General features: G+C 45.4%; 1 protein-coding gene across 1 annotated transcript; it reads right to left on the bottom strand.

Moving 5' to 3' along the window:
• Window positions 1-3204: 3204 nt before the first annotated feature.
• On the bottom strand, window positions 3205-8421 carry LOC101763220. The gene is made up of 3 exons (XM_004961736.2): window positions 8203-8421; window positions 6165-7530; window positions 3205-3249 (listed from the first exon to the last, which is right to left on the bottom strand). The coding sequence occupies exons 2-3, from the start codon at window positions 7469-7471 to the stop codon at window positions 3213-3215; spliced, it is 1344 nt and encodes a 447-aa protein (XP_004961793.1). The 5' UTR covers window positions 7472-7530; window positions 8203-8421; the 3' UTR covers window positions 3205-3212.
• Between the last annotated feature and the right edge of the window lie 8349 nt (window positions 8422-16770).

Raw genomic sequence — 16770 nt, 5'->3', positions numbered from 1 at the left:
TGAAATCACCGTCTAAGTGTCTCACCCTTGCATTGCATTTCGTGTAGAGCTGAACCTCGCTGACGGCACGTACGAGCTTCACCCGGCGCCGGAAGACGAAGTCGTAGCTGAGCCGCCGCCTGCAGGAGTCGAGCCCGTGCACGCCGAGGACCAGTTCGCTACCGCCCCGCTTGAAGGCAAGCCCCGGAGCATAACCAAGTCTTTCTAAACTTGTGCATGCCTTCTGTTGTTATGTATGTGCATTTACGTTCCAGGAGTTGTTTGGAAACTCTAGTTGCATGATCTTAGTTTCCCTTTGATCTGAACACTAGTATGATAAGGTTGAGTAGCTGCTTTGCTTAAATAGGCTTCGGTAAAAGTTAAGTGAATTACTGTCACGCGCGAGTTATAGGAGTTGCTTGCTTCTTTTTGCTAGAACTATAAGGACAATGGATAGGGCTGGGCTTATGTTCGGTACTCGGTGGTTTGCCCCGTCTGTCTACATGAAAATTTGTTTAAGGTCGAAAGGTGATGGTGTTCGTGATCAAGTGTTTGAAAGTACTAATCTCATACCTAGTATGGGATGGGGAAGTCTAGTACCTGATTGAACTAGGACGTGGCTTATACCCCTGCTGTCCCTGGAACAAGGTTTCCATGGTGCATCATGTGGGTGCAAGTGCGGTCACAGTGCAGCAATAGGTCCAGTGCGTGGCTTATACGTCAACCTTCGATATGTTGGAGGTTACGTGGACTCTCTTTTTCTTTAACACGATGATGTATGATTGTATGGTGTGCTATAATAAGTGTTTCCTCAGTTTGCAACACCCACGTAATTATATTCTATCCATTTCAAAATTCAATTTTTTAGTTTTGTTAAGTCAACTTCCTCTGATTTTGACTAAGTTTGTAAAGAGAATATACCAACATATACAGCATTAAATCCATTAAATCGATCATAATATGTATATTGATAATGTATTAATTTGGTATTATAGGTGTTAATATATTTTACATAAATTATATTTAAGTTAGAAAAAATAGCTTAAGATAAAATTAAAATATTTTATTTTTCAAGCGGAGAGTATTGATTATAATGATCAGCGCTGTGATTTCTACTTTCCAAAAATAATCATGTTTTTGTTTTCTCCGTGTATATTAGGTTTCTCGACATTTTTCAGCACCATCTATTACTACCGTCTATAATTTATACTAGCACACATACCCGTGCATTGCAACGGCCACGAAACTGCAGCAGATTCGATTGTGTTTTCAGGCTATGGTTGTGCTTCTTGGTTGTTTCACCATCTACATTTGTGAATGAGTACGACCTAAAGATTTTGTTTGATAAAAATGAAGAAAAATCTCTTCTCATCATAGCTCTTAGTAGTGACATTGGGACCGTCAGATATCTTTCCATCGTAAAATGTAACACCTAGAATTTTAATTTGCTTATTTTTGGATGTATTCTGTTTTGCACATGGAGAAGGTGCTTACCGTATCGAAGCATACCTAATTAACCTCTCAAAAAAGCACTTCACCCCAAGTTAGCATTGTCAGATACCTACAGAATCACATTACACGTCAATACATCGCTTCCAAAAGAAAAAATTTTTGAAATAAAAGGATAATCAACCGTATGTAGCTTACTTTGCTTTTCATCAGAGCAGGTAATAAAAAAAGCCTACCTAATGCCAGGCAGCTGCAAGGGAGTTACGGTCTCACACTCGTTGAGCTGTGCAGTTCCGTCGATAACCAGCAACTCCAGAAGATTTGACTTTTTGGACTTCTTGAGCAATTGGCCAATACTAAAAGCAAATCTGTCTGTCAGCACACCATACAACCTGAAAGAGCTGGAAACTGTGCAGAGAATGCATTTCGTTCTCCGCAGAAAATACAATTGATTTTGCCTCGCGCTGCAATAATTTGGAAGCTCAAAGTTTTTGTGAAGATACGTCAACTCTCGCACATACAGGATCTGGCCAGCTTGGACTTGGATTTATTGCATGCATTACCGCGTGACACCCGGGGCTCGTTCGAGGTCTTCAACCCTTCCTCCTCCGCCGTCGACCCACCCTCCACGTTCCGCCCGGCCGCCGCCACCAAGTCCACCTGCTCGCTCATCTAGGAAGTAGCTGGCGGCATCGAGTATGTCGGCAAGCTAACTCAACAGGCGGATGAGTGGGAACTCGTGCAGATCAACCAGCAGACTGTCCGCCCACACGACGTGTCCGCCCGCTCCTCCGGCAGTGGGCAACAGACGCCCTGCGCGCCTGAATAGGCAAGGCCCTCGGGCTGCAAGCGTAAAAAATTCAAGACACGAAGCAAATTGTGAGAGATTGGAGTCGATCATGGGATTTTGTGACAAATTCCTTGGCAGAAGTTGCAGCGAGAGGGGCCTCAACATATCCTTGAAGGACGCCGGTCGTCCCTGGGCGTGACGGCGTGTTAATCTCGAAGACGACGACGGCGTAGCCGACCTTGAGGCGCATCGCGGCGTCGACCCACACGTCGTTGGCGAACTGCACTTTGGGGCCCTCCATCGTCGCCAGAGCTATCGGAGAGGACGCCTCGCACATATCCAATTCCAAACCGATTCTTTGATGGCTCCTTGCTGCCTCCAATTCCAAACCGATTCTTTGATGGCTCCTTGCTGCCTGGGCCTCACGTCACGTACGAGCTCACGTATTTGACTGCAGTGCAAACGTGTAGGATCGAGTCGGTCGAGTTCCTTCTCCTGCCTGAACAAAAGCCCACTCCAGGCCGGTACGGACCAAAATTTTGCCAGAATGACAACGGACAAATAACGGACACGTTGCGACTTGCGTGCGAGAGGGACGGACTGCAGGTTGATTACTGCAAACTTGAGGGGGTTTTCACAAAATTGCGACGACAGTTGAAGGATTGAAAGAAACATCAGGTATAAATATAGATATAAGTGCTAAAGTGCATGACACACAACATAAGTAGGTACGGCAAATGTCGTGCCTCGTATACAGAGAGGCAACACAAATATGCCAGCAGAAACATCCTTTCGAGTTTCGACTATAAAAACATCAGTACAAACGTCTAAACCAGATGGTAAGATTGACGGTCTTGAGCTAAACTTTAAGTCACTCGGACAGATGGCAACCCACAAAAGCAAGCAAGTGGATCAACTGACAGTATAAGAAAGTGAACCGCTGCCGTTTGATATCAGACGCAGTGCTAGCAGACAGTTGCATTGCTGCGGCCCATCAACAGCCAATTACTTCCTGGCTCTCTTTCTTCTTCCTACACAAATAATAAAGTATTTGGAGTGAGCTTCGTTGAAAATAACTGAAGTGACCTAATAATGACCAGGAGCAATTAACCTTATTGCAAGTATCAGTAAAGAATAAGCAGGACGGATCTTAACCTAACACAAAAATAAAGGTCTGTTCTGCATTTCAACATACGTGTGGGAACAAAAAAACTGAGCATCAAGAACAACAGATCAAATTAAACTCAGAGGGAAGAACAAATCTGCTTGTACGGGGATATCCTCAGAAATGCTTTCCAGACAGATACGGTTAACGCCAGTGTTAACTGTATCTAGGTGGTGGGCAAGCAGAGGCTGTCCACCCAGCACCTCTAGCACCAATTTGAAAGTGTAAGAATGCATAGGAAGCGTTAACACAATGCTCCAGCTAATGGAGGGCCATCTCATTCAGATATATCAAACGTTGACAGTACAATCTTTGTGCAGATACATGGAGCATCGTGAAGTCTCGCAGGACCTCAAAGGTTAAAAAGCTGATATCAAGTAGGCTAAACAATCCTGGCCTTTCGAAACTTTACGGTAAAAACACACAAACATGTAAGTACGCTCTCTTAAGAAAACCATTTAACCCTAATCAATAACATATAATTTAGAACGAAAGATCCAACCAACCTAGAAGAGGCATAATACTAAATATCCATTCACCAGTGTGTAGTTTTTCTTTTTTTAAAAAAACATGTTTCTATCTTTGGTTGCATCAGATAGCTGAGTGAAAAAAATTGATGTTGGAACAACAAAATCTGACAAGAATTTCAAAAAGCTTTAACTAATTCAATTGCACACCACTGCAATTGCAACTGCAAAGGGCCCTAACTACTTCAAAAGGGGGACCTTTTCAAGCTACTAGAACTGAACCAAATTGTTACTCCTTACCTGAGATGGAGAAAACAGTACATTCCATGTTCAGCTGTAGCACATTACTATGTAATATACACGAAAGTTTGGAATTTTCTAGAAAAGTTGTGTGTTTTATTAAGAAACGTAAAACTGCACATGTCAAAAGAGAGTAGAGTAACACAAATATGACATCCTAAACTCTACTTATCATGTACCGGAATGCAATATATTTTGCAATTTTTTCCTAGAACATTTTAATAAAGGAAAACGTGATGACAAAAAGCAAAATACATGGTAGACCTTGTAAGGCCAAAACATTTCTGCAACAACTGATTTCTCCCTAATAACAGCAACTGATTTCTACTCCTATCAATTTGAAGATATATTTGTTTCAGAAGTGACATTAACAACATGTGACATTTTGATCTCATAGTAACATAGTGACGACGCATCATTGTGAAATAATTTATTTGCCAGGGAGCGCCACACATATAGAATGGACAAACTTCGTACTTCAATTCAGTCTTGTCCTCATGGTCTTTAACTCCTACCAATGATCCAATCATTTAGGCAAACATCATACACGTTTGAGGATTTGAACATCAGAGGGGCATCAAAATATGAAATAACTGAATCAGAAATTCAACATGGCAGGACAGATCTTATATTCAAACCCTAATGATCAAGAACGATAATGAAGATGGTGTGATCATAATTTAAACTTCATGCCCTTTAAGTATGTTTTTGGGTAAAATTCGGGCCAGCCAAATCAATAGAACTTAGCACAATTCACGGTAAACTTATTTCAATAAGTCTTCAATAAAGCTACTGGATCAGATTAATTAGAATATGGACATAGATATGGAACTCTGGTTCTAAATTTAGTTCGATGACCAATATAAAAGTAATCTATAAAAAAATGTATCTGCTAAATATGTTCTTTACAAAGTCAATTTACAATAGATCCATGTCTTCTCTAGCATAATTTAAATAATATACTAACTAGATTGATAACATTGTATAGAATGTGGAAGATACATTTTGCATTTCCCCAACTTAATGTAAAACTGGAACATGAGTTTATTGATAAAAGCATATATGGAGGCTTTTGGGAGACTGTTTTAGCAGGAGTAATAAGGATTTTACCATACAAAATGTTTATATAATTCATGACACAGCAAGAAACTTAAGTTAACAAATACAAAAAGAAGCATCATAAATAACAGCGGAGTAATAGCTCCTACATGCGTATTCTTTTAACGTGACTGCTAAGAACCGTCCAGAAAACAGGTTTAGAAAATAGATGGACACAGTAATGTGTTAAAACCAAAGAACAACACCTGAACAGACAAACAAAAAAACACTCAATGGCTGAACAACAATCAGCACAGTAGTTGTTTCAGAGAGTGGGAGTAAACTAAATGGATGGACTGAAAGGGAAAAGGAAGAGGTGAATAGATGAAACATTGCAGACCTGCATGGATAGGGAAGATGGCTCTAGGAAATTTTGAGATTTAGTTCAATTTTGTACTGAACCTACGGATTTGGATCCCAACCTCCGTATATAAACAGGCCGCGAAAGTGCATTAGCATTGTTACTTTGTTAGTACTTCAAAATGGATAATCCTATTTATTTCATCATGATTCATTACCTTATCCAAGAACTAGAGAAGTAGATAAACATATCAACAAGGGTACACAGAACACGAATTATATGCATGTAAAAAGAATGGAAAACATAACAAATACTCCCTCCATTCCAAATTATAAGTAATTCCAAGAATCTTGGAGAGTCAAAGTATCTCAAGTTTGACCAAAATTATAGAGAAAATTATAAAGATTTATGACATCAAATAGGTATACTATGAAAATATAATTGATGAAGAATCTAATGATACTTAGTTGACATCATAAATGTTATTATATTATCATATAAATTCAGTCAAACTTGAGATACTTTGACTCTCCAAGATTCTTGGAATGACTTATAATTTGGGATGGAGGGAGTAACTACTTAATGAGAATGTGCAAACAGGAAGCACAAACTTACATTGGAGCAGCCTTTTGCAAGTGCTTGGAGAATTCACTAGGAAAGAAAGGCACATTTAAGAAGATATTGTAAGAGGCCATCACGGGATCCTCTTCAGGGATGGCTTTGATATCTTTATATGACAACACCTTCTTGTTAACCATGTCCAGGGTAACCACGCAAGTCTTTGCACCAGCATCAAGAGTTTTCCTCTCCCTCAACACGAAGTAGATGATGTTGGGGTTGTCCACACTCATCAGTGGGAACAGCGGCGCAATGCGTGGAAGCTGATCATCGTAACCTTCCATCTCCCAGAGCTCATGCGACTCTATCTTGAGATCCTCCTGCCACCTCATTTCATCATAGTCATGCACCAATGTCGAGATAACAATGGTGAAACTAGAACCAGCAGATACCATTGGGAAACTGTCATCATGGACAACATTGATGAACTTCATTGTTTCATCCTTGGTGATGCACACAGCCCGGAATACCTGTGGCAATACGCTGCGGAAGGGAACAGGGTAGCCAGGCAAAACATAACCCACAGGCAACGCGAGGTACTGAAGCTCAGGGTTATCATTGTTCACATCGCAAAAGATCACACCCCTGTAGTAGTCCACCCAGCACAGGTACCTGGCGTAAGGAACAACCTTGTGAGCTTCCCACCAACCATGAATGTCACGAAATGTAGGCTTGCCATCACGGACGCTCGTGTTCTTAACCTCCCACTCGCCAGCAGCGCCTGCCCCATCCGAGCGGAGCCTGAATAGCTCACCTTCCAGAGGTGCATCTACATCGTCTTCAAGCTTGGAAAGATTAAGACGGAGCTCAGCCACCACGAATTCTTCTGAATCGCCAGTGAGCAAGAGGCCAATACCTCTATAGTTTGCCATACGATGCCGTAGCCTTCTCCTCCAGGATCCCTCCTCTGCTGCTGCAATCTCCTTTACTGTCGAGTAGTAGCGCGGGACCAGTGAGAGCTTGGGGCCAGAGGTGTAGGCCCAGTAGATGAAGTAGTCAATCGCCTTGCCCGTCAGCCCCTCAAAGTCGACCTTCAGTCGGAAGAGGACGGCCTTGCCGTGGGCCGCCACCACAGTGTCCAAGCAGGACAGCTCGTGCCCCTCCTTGAGGTGCACGCATAGACGGGATGTACCCGGCAGCGCGCTAAGAATGAAGGAGACGCGAACCAGTTCGCTATTGCTAGCGCATACTTCTGTAGATGTCACCGCGTTGTTGCGAAAGGAGTCGAGGTCCTTGAGGAAGATTTGATGATCCAGAACCACCCAGTCAGGGATGGAAAAGAGACGATTCGATTGGACTTCCATGGGGCTGCGGGCTTCAATGGGGCTCTGCTGACAGCTCTGAATAGCAGTGGCGGAGCACACTGTAAATCACACAAATAAGAGTACAAACATTAATAAATTATGTTTAAACATTAAGATGGTACCTCCTATAAAAAGGTAGCAAAGTCATAATATAATTCATTAATTCAACACAAACCAGGATCCAAGAGCTAAACGAACCAAACCTTTTCGATTTGAAAAACAAATCAGTTAATTCATATTTTCCTGTTGCTAAAATAAATCATCACATGACAAAAAGGTGAAGGAGAAAGGCGTGCCCGCCATGATGCGCAGCTTCGACATGTAAATAAATCAAGGACTTTACTAACTCTTGCACATGCAAGATTTGGGGCGACGGCATCCACAGTCCAGGTTCAATGAACTGGACTGCCCCTGCTACCGCCGGCAATGGCGCCGCTGGCCGCGCCACCCACAAGCCGCCCTCCACCCCGCCATTAGCTAACTGAGGAAGCCGCTCGCCCCCACCGTCGGCCCTTCCCGCCGGTTGTCGTACGCCGCCCGCCGCCCGCAGCACGTCACCTCGCCACCCTCGATCCGCCACCGCCGCCGTGACTACTGCCGCCGCCAGACACTCTAAGCCCGCCGGCCATGGAGCCCTCCCCCGACGACCCCGAACCGGAAACCCTAACCCAGCCACCACCATGCCTCGATCCGAGAGAGGAATGGGGAGCAGGAGCAGGAGGAGGACCCACCTTGTCGCCAGCCGTCTACCACCACCGACCAGAGTTGGACGAGCACGAATCGTCGGAGGAGAGAAGAGAGAGCTGTTGAGAGCACGAACGGAGAAGTCTGGCTGTGGAGATGAACTCTGGCCGGTAGGGGGCCGTAGCCCGTAGGGGAGGGATGGCGGAGCCGAGCTATATAGGGTTCGTAGCAGTGGTGCTGCCGTGATGGTGACGAAGAGGGAAAAAAAAGGGAAAATGGTGGTTTTGGTGTTGGAAAGAGATAAGGGGGTGTTTGGATCCTGGAGCTAAAATTTAGGCCGAGTCAAATCGGATATTCGGATGCTAATTAGGAGGACTAAACATGAGCTAATTACAAAACTAATTGCGGAACCCCTAGGCTAAATCGCGAGACGAATCTATTAAGCCTAATTAATCCATCATTAGCGAATGTTTACTGTAGCATCATATTGTCAAATCATGGGCTAATTAGGCTTAATGGATTCGTCTCGCGATTTAGCCTAGGGGTTGTGAAATAGGTTTTGTAATTAGCCTATGTTTAATACTTCTAATCAGTGTTCAAACATTCAAACATTAGGGAAGGGGGACGGTGGGGACGCACAAAGCGGATGCTCCGTACCTAATTTCGGATCCGGAACATACGGGCCAACAAAATCATTTAGGCTTTAGCGTCCCGTTCGTGTAAGGGTCATGCTTGCTGCGGAAATCAAATTTACAGTAAGGGTTCCTTCGGAACACAAGTGGATGTGCTCGGCACGTGCATAATTAAAACATGATAAATAATTTTATAAATAAAATAAGATAAACCGTTATTATAGGAATCCAAGTAAGCAATAATGTTCTCATGGGATGATCGGCATAGGTGGTGTTTGGTTCCACCTAAAGTTTAGCAACTTTTAGCTGCTAAACTGCCAAACACCCTTGCTAAAACTTGCTAAAGTTTAGTTGCTAAAGTTTAGCACTTTAGCAAGATTTTGGTTGCTAAACTTGCTAAAAGGTGGAGCTGGACACCCTATACCCCTCATTTATTGTTGTCTGGTGCGCACCCGCACTCCCGCACTCGCACCCCACCCGCGTCTGACGCACTCGCACCCCACCCGCATCCTCTATTCCTCCCTACCCCTCCCACATTCGCACTCGCACTCGCACTCCTCTGCTCCTCGCATCCACCGCCGCCGCCACCACGCATCCACCGCCGCCGCTTGACACATCCACCGCCGCCGGCTCCTGTAGTCCAGCCCCGCCGCCGGTGCTTGCACCCCATCCGCCGCAGGTCTTGGATTCATCCCCATCTCCACATCCCATATTCCCCCTCCCCCCACCTCCACCCCGAATCTGTCCCGCTGCCACACCCCGGATCCGCCATCCTCGCCGCCGCAACCCCCGGATCCATTCTTATCGCCGCCGCCAACAGCCTCTTCTCCATCCTCATCCCCATCGGTGCCTCTCCCTATTCCATCTCCATTGCCGGCGCAAATAACACCAGCCCCATCCCCACCGCAGCCACCAACGTCCCCCTGCACCATCCCCATCACCGCTGCCACCTCCCCTTGCCCCATCCCCACCGCAACCGCTCCGAGCAGATGGATGGATACCGTGATTGGTTATCGCAGGGTGCTTCATCCTTGGCGGCCCCTTCTTTCCCTAATCCTGCTGCCATACCCAATCTAGACGACTTGGAGTTCCTGTCCCAAGGCCCGTCACGCGCTCGGGCGGCTCCATCTCTCTCGATTGGGAGGGTTAACATGTAGGATCTTGACCTCAACTCCCAGGATGAGGCATTCCCCTACCTTGATGAGTACTCCAATATTCTGGAGTCTGGAAGAGGATGTGGCGATGGTGGTCATCTCGGCTCGTTTCAACCTCCCCGTCAGAGCGATGGTGGTGTTTCCATCAGCCGGGGAAGGGGTGTCACCGCACGTGATGGTCGCCGTGGCCATGGAAGGAGTGCTACTGCTTCACTTTCGCCACCTGCAGGTTTACCTCTTTTTTTGTGTTGACTTGGTTCATCTTGGTGTTTGTTCTTGGTGATTTGTCGTTGCTGGTTCTGATTGTTTCTCCTCTTACATTTCAGATGCTAGTCCTCCTATCCAGCAACCTATTCGGGGGAGGTTGGTGTCGGTGTTTTAGACCGGCAACCCGCCTAGGGGTACCCTAGGTGGTCTTTTATGCGGTAAGGGTCGTCGAGAATCAAGGAATCAATGGTGACACAAGGAACACGATTTAGACAGGTTCGGGCCGCTAGATCGCGTAATACCCTACGTCCTGTGTGTTGGTTTGTATTGATGTTGGGGATTGATGATCTGGAGTTGTTCTTGGGTGTCCTGGGCTTGGGTGTTGAGGTATGACCTGCCGAGCTAGGTACCCCTGCCCTCCTTTATATACTCCAGGGGGCAGAGTACTAGTCGGATTACAAGGAGGAGTCCTAGTAGGAGTACACGGGACTAGTCCTAGTCGGATTACAGGGGAATCCTAGTAGGAGTCTGACTTCTTCCTTCCTTGCGGGTACTGGGGATGTATCCCCGACAAGCCCCTGAGCGCTTCATAGTCGAATGCAGCAGTCTTGAAGTAGTCTTGAGATATTCGTCGAGTAGTCTTGGTGCTCTTCGAGTACTTTATCAGGCTGAATCTTTCAATGCTTCTCAAAGCTGCCATGAGGCTATGGTGTGCTCAAAGTCTTGATCAACATGATATTGTAGTCTTCGTGTATGCAGGGCGGCGAAAGTCGCACTCCATATGGAGTAGCCCCCGAGCCTTAGGTTGAATCGTAGAATCAGGCTGAGGGTCAAAATCTTGAATCTTCCTCTTTCGACTTGAAAAAATCGATTGTTAGGTGTAGCTTATCAGCCCCCGAGCCTTGGATTGATTGAATAATCAACCCGAGGGTCTTGAATCTTTACTCAGGTCATCATTCGAGTAGTCTTGCGGCGTCCAGCCCTATGCTTATGCGTCAGGTAAGTCGTTGGAGTCACATCGAGTGGTTTTGCGGCGTCCAGCCCCCGAGCCTGGGAGCTAGCTGAGCCATTGGAGATATTAGGAGTACTGATTGGCGCGTAGCTCCCGAGTTTAGGAACTAGCCTGTGCCGTTGGAGGCATGCTTAGTGGGTGTTGCGACGAGCGTCGTCGCCAAAGCTTGACCTGAAAGAAAAAATGCGTACATTATGTAGCATATTTGTAGAATTTTTAAACTGCTGAAATTTATTCAGTGATCGGTATGAAAGTTGTGTCATGCTCTTATTCCGGCCATACTCTTCCCGAGTAGTTAGCCTGTTACGCTTAGGCTCTCAGTCTCTGGGTAGCCGTTGTCGCTGCGTGTGTGAGATCGGCCTCGTATACGCGTATGGGCTTAGGCGTGACAGATGCGCTTGAGGCTTTCACGAGTTAAGGCATGTACTACTCGAGAAGAGTAGTGACCTTAAGAGAAGACAAAAGTGAGAGGAGGCGTTGCTGCGATAAGAAAGAGACTACATGATTGCGAGTCAAGCTCTTGTTTTAGTCATACTCTTCCCGAGTAGTTAGCCTGTTACGCTTAGGCTCTCAGTCTCTGGGTAGCCGTTGCCGCTGTGTGTGTGAGATCGGCCTCGTATACGCGTATGGGCTTAGGCGTGACAGATGCGCCTAAGGCTTTCACGAGTTAAGGCGTGTTCTACTCGAGAAGAGTAGTGACCTCAAGAGAAGACAAGAGGGAATATTCGTTGTTGCGAAAAAAAGAGAGCGCGGTAGCGCGAAAGAGTTTGCTACCCTCCGGCGAATAGAGCGCGCGTTGCGTGCAAGAGTTTCCGGCGAGTAGAGCGCGTGTTGCGCGCAAATGGAAAATAAGCCAGAAAATAATTTAGAAAAGTGACTTAGCTTTATTCGTGGATGATTGTTGATGAAGCCGTGACGGTCGTTGATGAAGTCGTAATGGTTGTTGACGAAGTCGACTAGTCGGAGGCAATTCTGACTAGTTGTCGACGACGCGAAGTTTCCCCCGACTAATTTTTTAGTTGAGACGAAGAGTTGGGGTAGTCCGCCCTCGACTAGACTTGTAGTCGAGACGAGTAGTAGTCGTCAGCGGGCGTCGCGATGTGGTCGGAGTAGTCGTCGGCGAGCCGCCCGTAGTAGTCGGCGAGCGCCGCGACGTACTAGGAGAAATCGTCGGCGAGTGTCATGACGTAGTAGTCATCAGCGTGTTGTCGAGCGAAGTAGTCGAGGGGAGTAGTCGAAGTTGTTGCTGAGCCGCCCGTAGTCGCCGGCGAGCTCGCAACATAGTTGAAGTTGTCAACGAGCTGCCCGAGTTGACGGAGTGGTCGGCAAGCTGACCGTGGTTGTCTTGACGCGGGCGAGGAGTAGTTCATTCTGTCTCGCCCGACCCAAGGTCCCGGGGTCGGATACGCCCGACCCTTTGAGGGTGGAACTCTGCCTCGCCCGACCCTTGGTCCCAGGGTCGGATGCGCCCGACACCTTGCCGCAAGGCTTCGAATCGCCCGACCCCTGGCTTAGATGGTCGGACTTATCCAAGACCCCGAGACAAGGGTGCGTTTTGAGCATAGACCATGCTTGGCTGAAGTAGTCGGTGTGCCTACGACATAGTCGATGAAATCATCAGCGAGCCGCCCGTAGTCGTCGGCGAGCTTGCGATGTAGTCGGACTTTCGAGTTGTAGTCAAACTCAGAGTCGCTGTCGGACTTCGAGTCGTAGTCGGACCCAGAGTCGCCGTCTCCAAGTTGTAGTCGGACCTGGAGTCACCGTTGGAGTTCGAGTTCGAATCGCGGTGGAACTCGAGGTCGCCGTCGAAGTTGACGATCTGGCGCTGGAACAATCCGGTGCCGTCTGCGATGCAGAGCCAGGATCCAAAAACGAAGGTGGCGCCGACTTCGATGAAGAAGACGGGCCTGATGATGACTTTCGCCATTGAGTTCATGCTGAGAAACTCGACGAGCTCCCCTACTTGGCGCGCCAGCTGTCGGTGTTTTAGACCGGCAACCCGCCTAGGGGTACCCTAGGTGGTCTTTTATGCGGTAAGGGTCCTCGAGAATCAAGGAATCAATGGTGACGCAAGGAACACGATTTAGACAGGTTCGGGTCACTAGATCGCGTAATACCCTACGTCCTGTGTGTTGGTTTGTATTGATGTTGGGGATTGATGATCTGGAGTTGTTCTTGGGTGTCCTGGGCTTGGGTGTTGAGGTATGACCTGCCGCTGCCCTCCTTTATGTACTCCAGGGGGCAGAGTACTAGTCGGATTACAAGGAGGAGTCCTAGTAGGAGTACACGGGACTAGTCCTAGTCAGATTACAGGGGAATCCTAGTAGGAGTCTGACTTCTTCCTTCCTTGCGGGTACTGGGGATGTATCCCCGACAGTTGGGACGAGGCCCAGCCCCTGCCGCCTTTTCATCATCCATGAACAAAGAGGATGTTGAAGAATTAGGCGACAAAACTGGGGACGAACCTTATGTAAGCGTCCTGTCCTCCTAGAGTAGTGTGGATCTCTTGTTTTGTTAGAGTATTTATGTTTTGCATTTTGTGTTAGAACAAATATGACAAAGCAAACTGCAGCGAAAAAAACACAGGCATTTTTTGTGAATTATCTGTGGAACAAATCCGTTTAGGCAATGCAACAGGTGGGGTGGTGAATTCTAGAGGTTTCAAGGAAATAGCTGCAAAATTCAAGGAAAGGACTAACCTCAAGCATGAAATCAAGCAATTCAGAAATAGGTGGACACAATGCAGGAAATTATATGAATTTTACAATTTGGCGATGAAACAATCAGGTTTAGGTAGAAAAGTAATGGAGCAATTTGAGCTTCGAAGAAATGGTGGAAATATAACAGCAAGGTACATAGTTTTTTTTTTGTTTGTGCTGTTTACTTTTTTTTGTTCCAAGGTACATAGTTTCTGAATTCCTCTGTCATTGGATTGCAGTTGCCAGAATGCAGTAAATTTAGTAGATTCATACCTCACTATGTTGAGCTATTGCATGAGATGTTCCACAAAAAGGTTGTTGATGGATCAACATCTACCATAGCTGGAGATGTGGATGAGGATAAGGGGTTCCCTGATGAAGATGACTTACCGGTGGATGAGGACGACTACCCTCAAGAGAGCCCTATGAGTAATGGCAGCCGAAAAAGGAGTACCAGTACAAATGATACAGCATCAAGCCCTCCAAAGAAGAGTAAAAGTCCATTTTTTAGCATGTTCAAGGGCCTCATAGACACTATGCAAGCTAGCAGCTCTGAAGATAACAATACCAAGTTGGAATTTAGAAGGCATTCTTAGGATAAAGAAAAAGAGGAGTTCAAAGAAAGCCTTGTTATGGCACAGGAGTGTGGAGCATCAGAAGAGTCAGAAGAGTACTTTGTTGCTATGGAGTTGTTTACCATTAGACTAAACAGAATAGCTTTTGGCACATTGAAGACAAAAGAAGCAAGGTTGAAATGGTTGCAAATTAAGTGTGGGAAGTACTTTGGTAGGTCATGAAGTGTAGGCAACAACAAGTAGCTGTCATGAAGTGTTGCCTCTGTCATTAGATAGTTAGAACTATTTAAGAAATTTGTGTGAACTATGTTTCTGTCATGTGTGGACTATTTAGTTGTTGTGTGAGAACTGATTTACTATCTTCTGTGGACTATTTGATTGTCATGTGAGATATGATTTCCTGCCTTGTTGAGAACTATTTCATGGCTGATCCATGGCATTTCAATGTGTGTACAGGTTGACTTGTTTGATTATGTTGATGACTGGCTGGTTAAGAGGAAAAGGATAAGAAGAGAACTTGTTGCCGTTGGTGCTTTGCTCGGTATGTACTATTATGACACATACTTGAACAGATCACAATATGGGGTGCCTACATAATCTGGATATGAATGGGTTATCAAAACTTTAGGAAATAGATCATCTTGCTACAACATGTTCAGGATGAATAGGGACATATTTGATAGGCTTCATAATCTCCTTGTCCAATCTTATGGATTAAAGTCTACAAGGAGAATGATATCAGTAGAGTCTTTAGCTTTATTCCTATAGATGTGTGGTGCCCCTCAAAGCATGAGGCAAGCCGAAGATCGTTTTGTTAGGTCAACTTGGACATGTAGTAGGAAGTTCGATAAAGTATTGCACAGTATTTCCAAGCTAGCAGGGGATATCATTAGACTAGTTGACACAACATTTAGTACTGTGCATCAGAAGTTGAAATCTCCACGATTCTCTCCATACTTTGACAATTGCATTGGAGCTATAGATGGGACACACGTGCCTGTTGTTGTACTAGCAGAGAAGGTTGTCCAACATACGGGACGACATGGGTACACTAGCCAGATTGTGTTAGCCATATGTGACTTCGACATGAGATTTACTTTTATCATTGCGGGATGGCCTGGATCGGTTCATGATATGAGAGTCTTCAAAGATGCATTGAACAAGTATGGCGACAAATTTCCACATCCCCCCGAAGGTACTTACATCTTCTATGATACAATTCTTCGTGTAGTACGAATGTTTCTGCATATATATAACATGGGTACTATTGATGTGCAGGAAAGTTTTATCTTGTGGACTCTGGATACACAAACCCACCTAGGTATCTTGCCCCATACAAGGGTACGAAATATCATCTACCAGAATTCCGAGCCGGACCACTTCCAAGAGGTAAAAAGGAGCAGTTCAATTATGCACATTCATCATTAAGAAATGTCATCGAGAGGTCTTTTGGAGTTTTGAAGAACAAATGGCATATTTTGCGCGATTTACCAGCTTATCCAATGGCAAAGCAAAGTCAAATAATTATTGCTTGCATGGCAATTCATAATTTCATTAGAGAGAGTGCTATTGCTGATGTTGATTTTGAGAGTGCGGATCATGAAGAAAACTATGCTACACCTTCAGAAGGAGCATCATCTCAAGCAAATGAAGGTACTACCCAACATGGAGATGAAGATCAAAGCATGAACTAGTTTCAAGATTGGATAGCCGATGGATTGTTCAATAGGTCATAGGTACCTTTATTTTTTTTGTAACAATGTAATTTTTGGGATGCACAACAATTTTTGGCTTCAATAAAAAATAAATGGCTGCCAGCACCGTGGCAAGCCATTTTGTTCCTTGGCGCAAGGTAGAAATGGCACATGGCGCCAGGAAGAAATGGCGCTAACTCCCCTGGCGCAATCTTCAGGAAACTGGCGCCAACGACCCTGGCGGTTGAACCAGGGAGGAGGGAACCAGGGAGGAGGGAGAAAAAGATGGGAGGAGGGAGAAAAGAAGGGGCAAACAAGTCTTTATCCTTCTCATTGAATTAGCAAAGGGAACCAAACAGCCTTGGCTAAACTTTATCAACTAAAGTTTAGCAACTTTTAGCAACTAAACTTTAGCAAGAGGAACCAAACAGGGCCATATTACGATAGAAATATGGGAAATTTTCAAACAATCAGAAACTTGTCGTTGAGCAATAATGATTAAGCAGAAGCTTGTTTGTAGCTCAGCTAGAAAATACAACACAAATATTTCCTCTCATATATAACCCATCCCCTGACACTCCTAGAAACCTTTTTATAGAGATGTATGCACACTAAATTGTCTCATGCATTTCCTAGACTTTT

This window comes from Setaria italica, chromosome III (genome assembly GCF_000263155.2).
Source record: "Setaria italica strain Yugu1 chromosome III, Setaria_italica_v2.0, whole genome shotgun sequence".
NCBI lineage: Eukaryota > Viridiplantae > Streptophyta > Magnoliopsida > Poales > Poaceae > Setaria > Setaria italica.
This window is presented reverse-complemented; position numbering and strand designations above follow the sequence as displayed.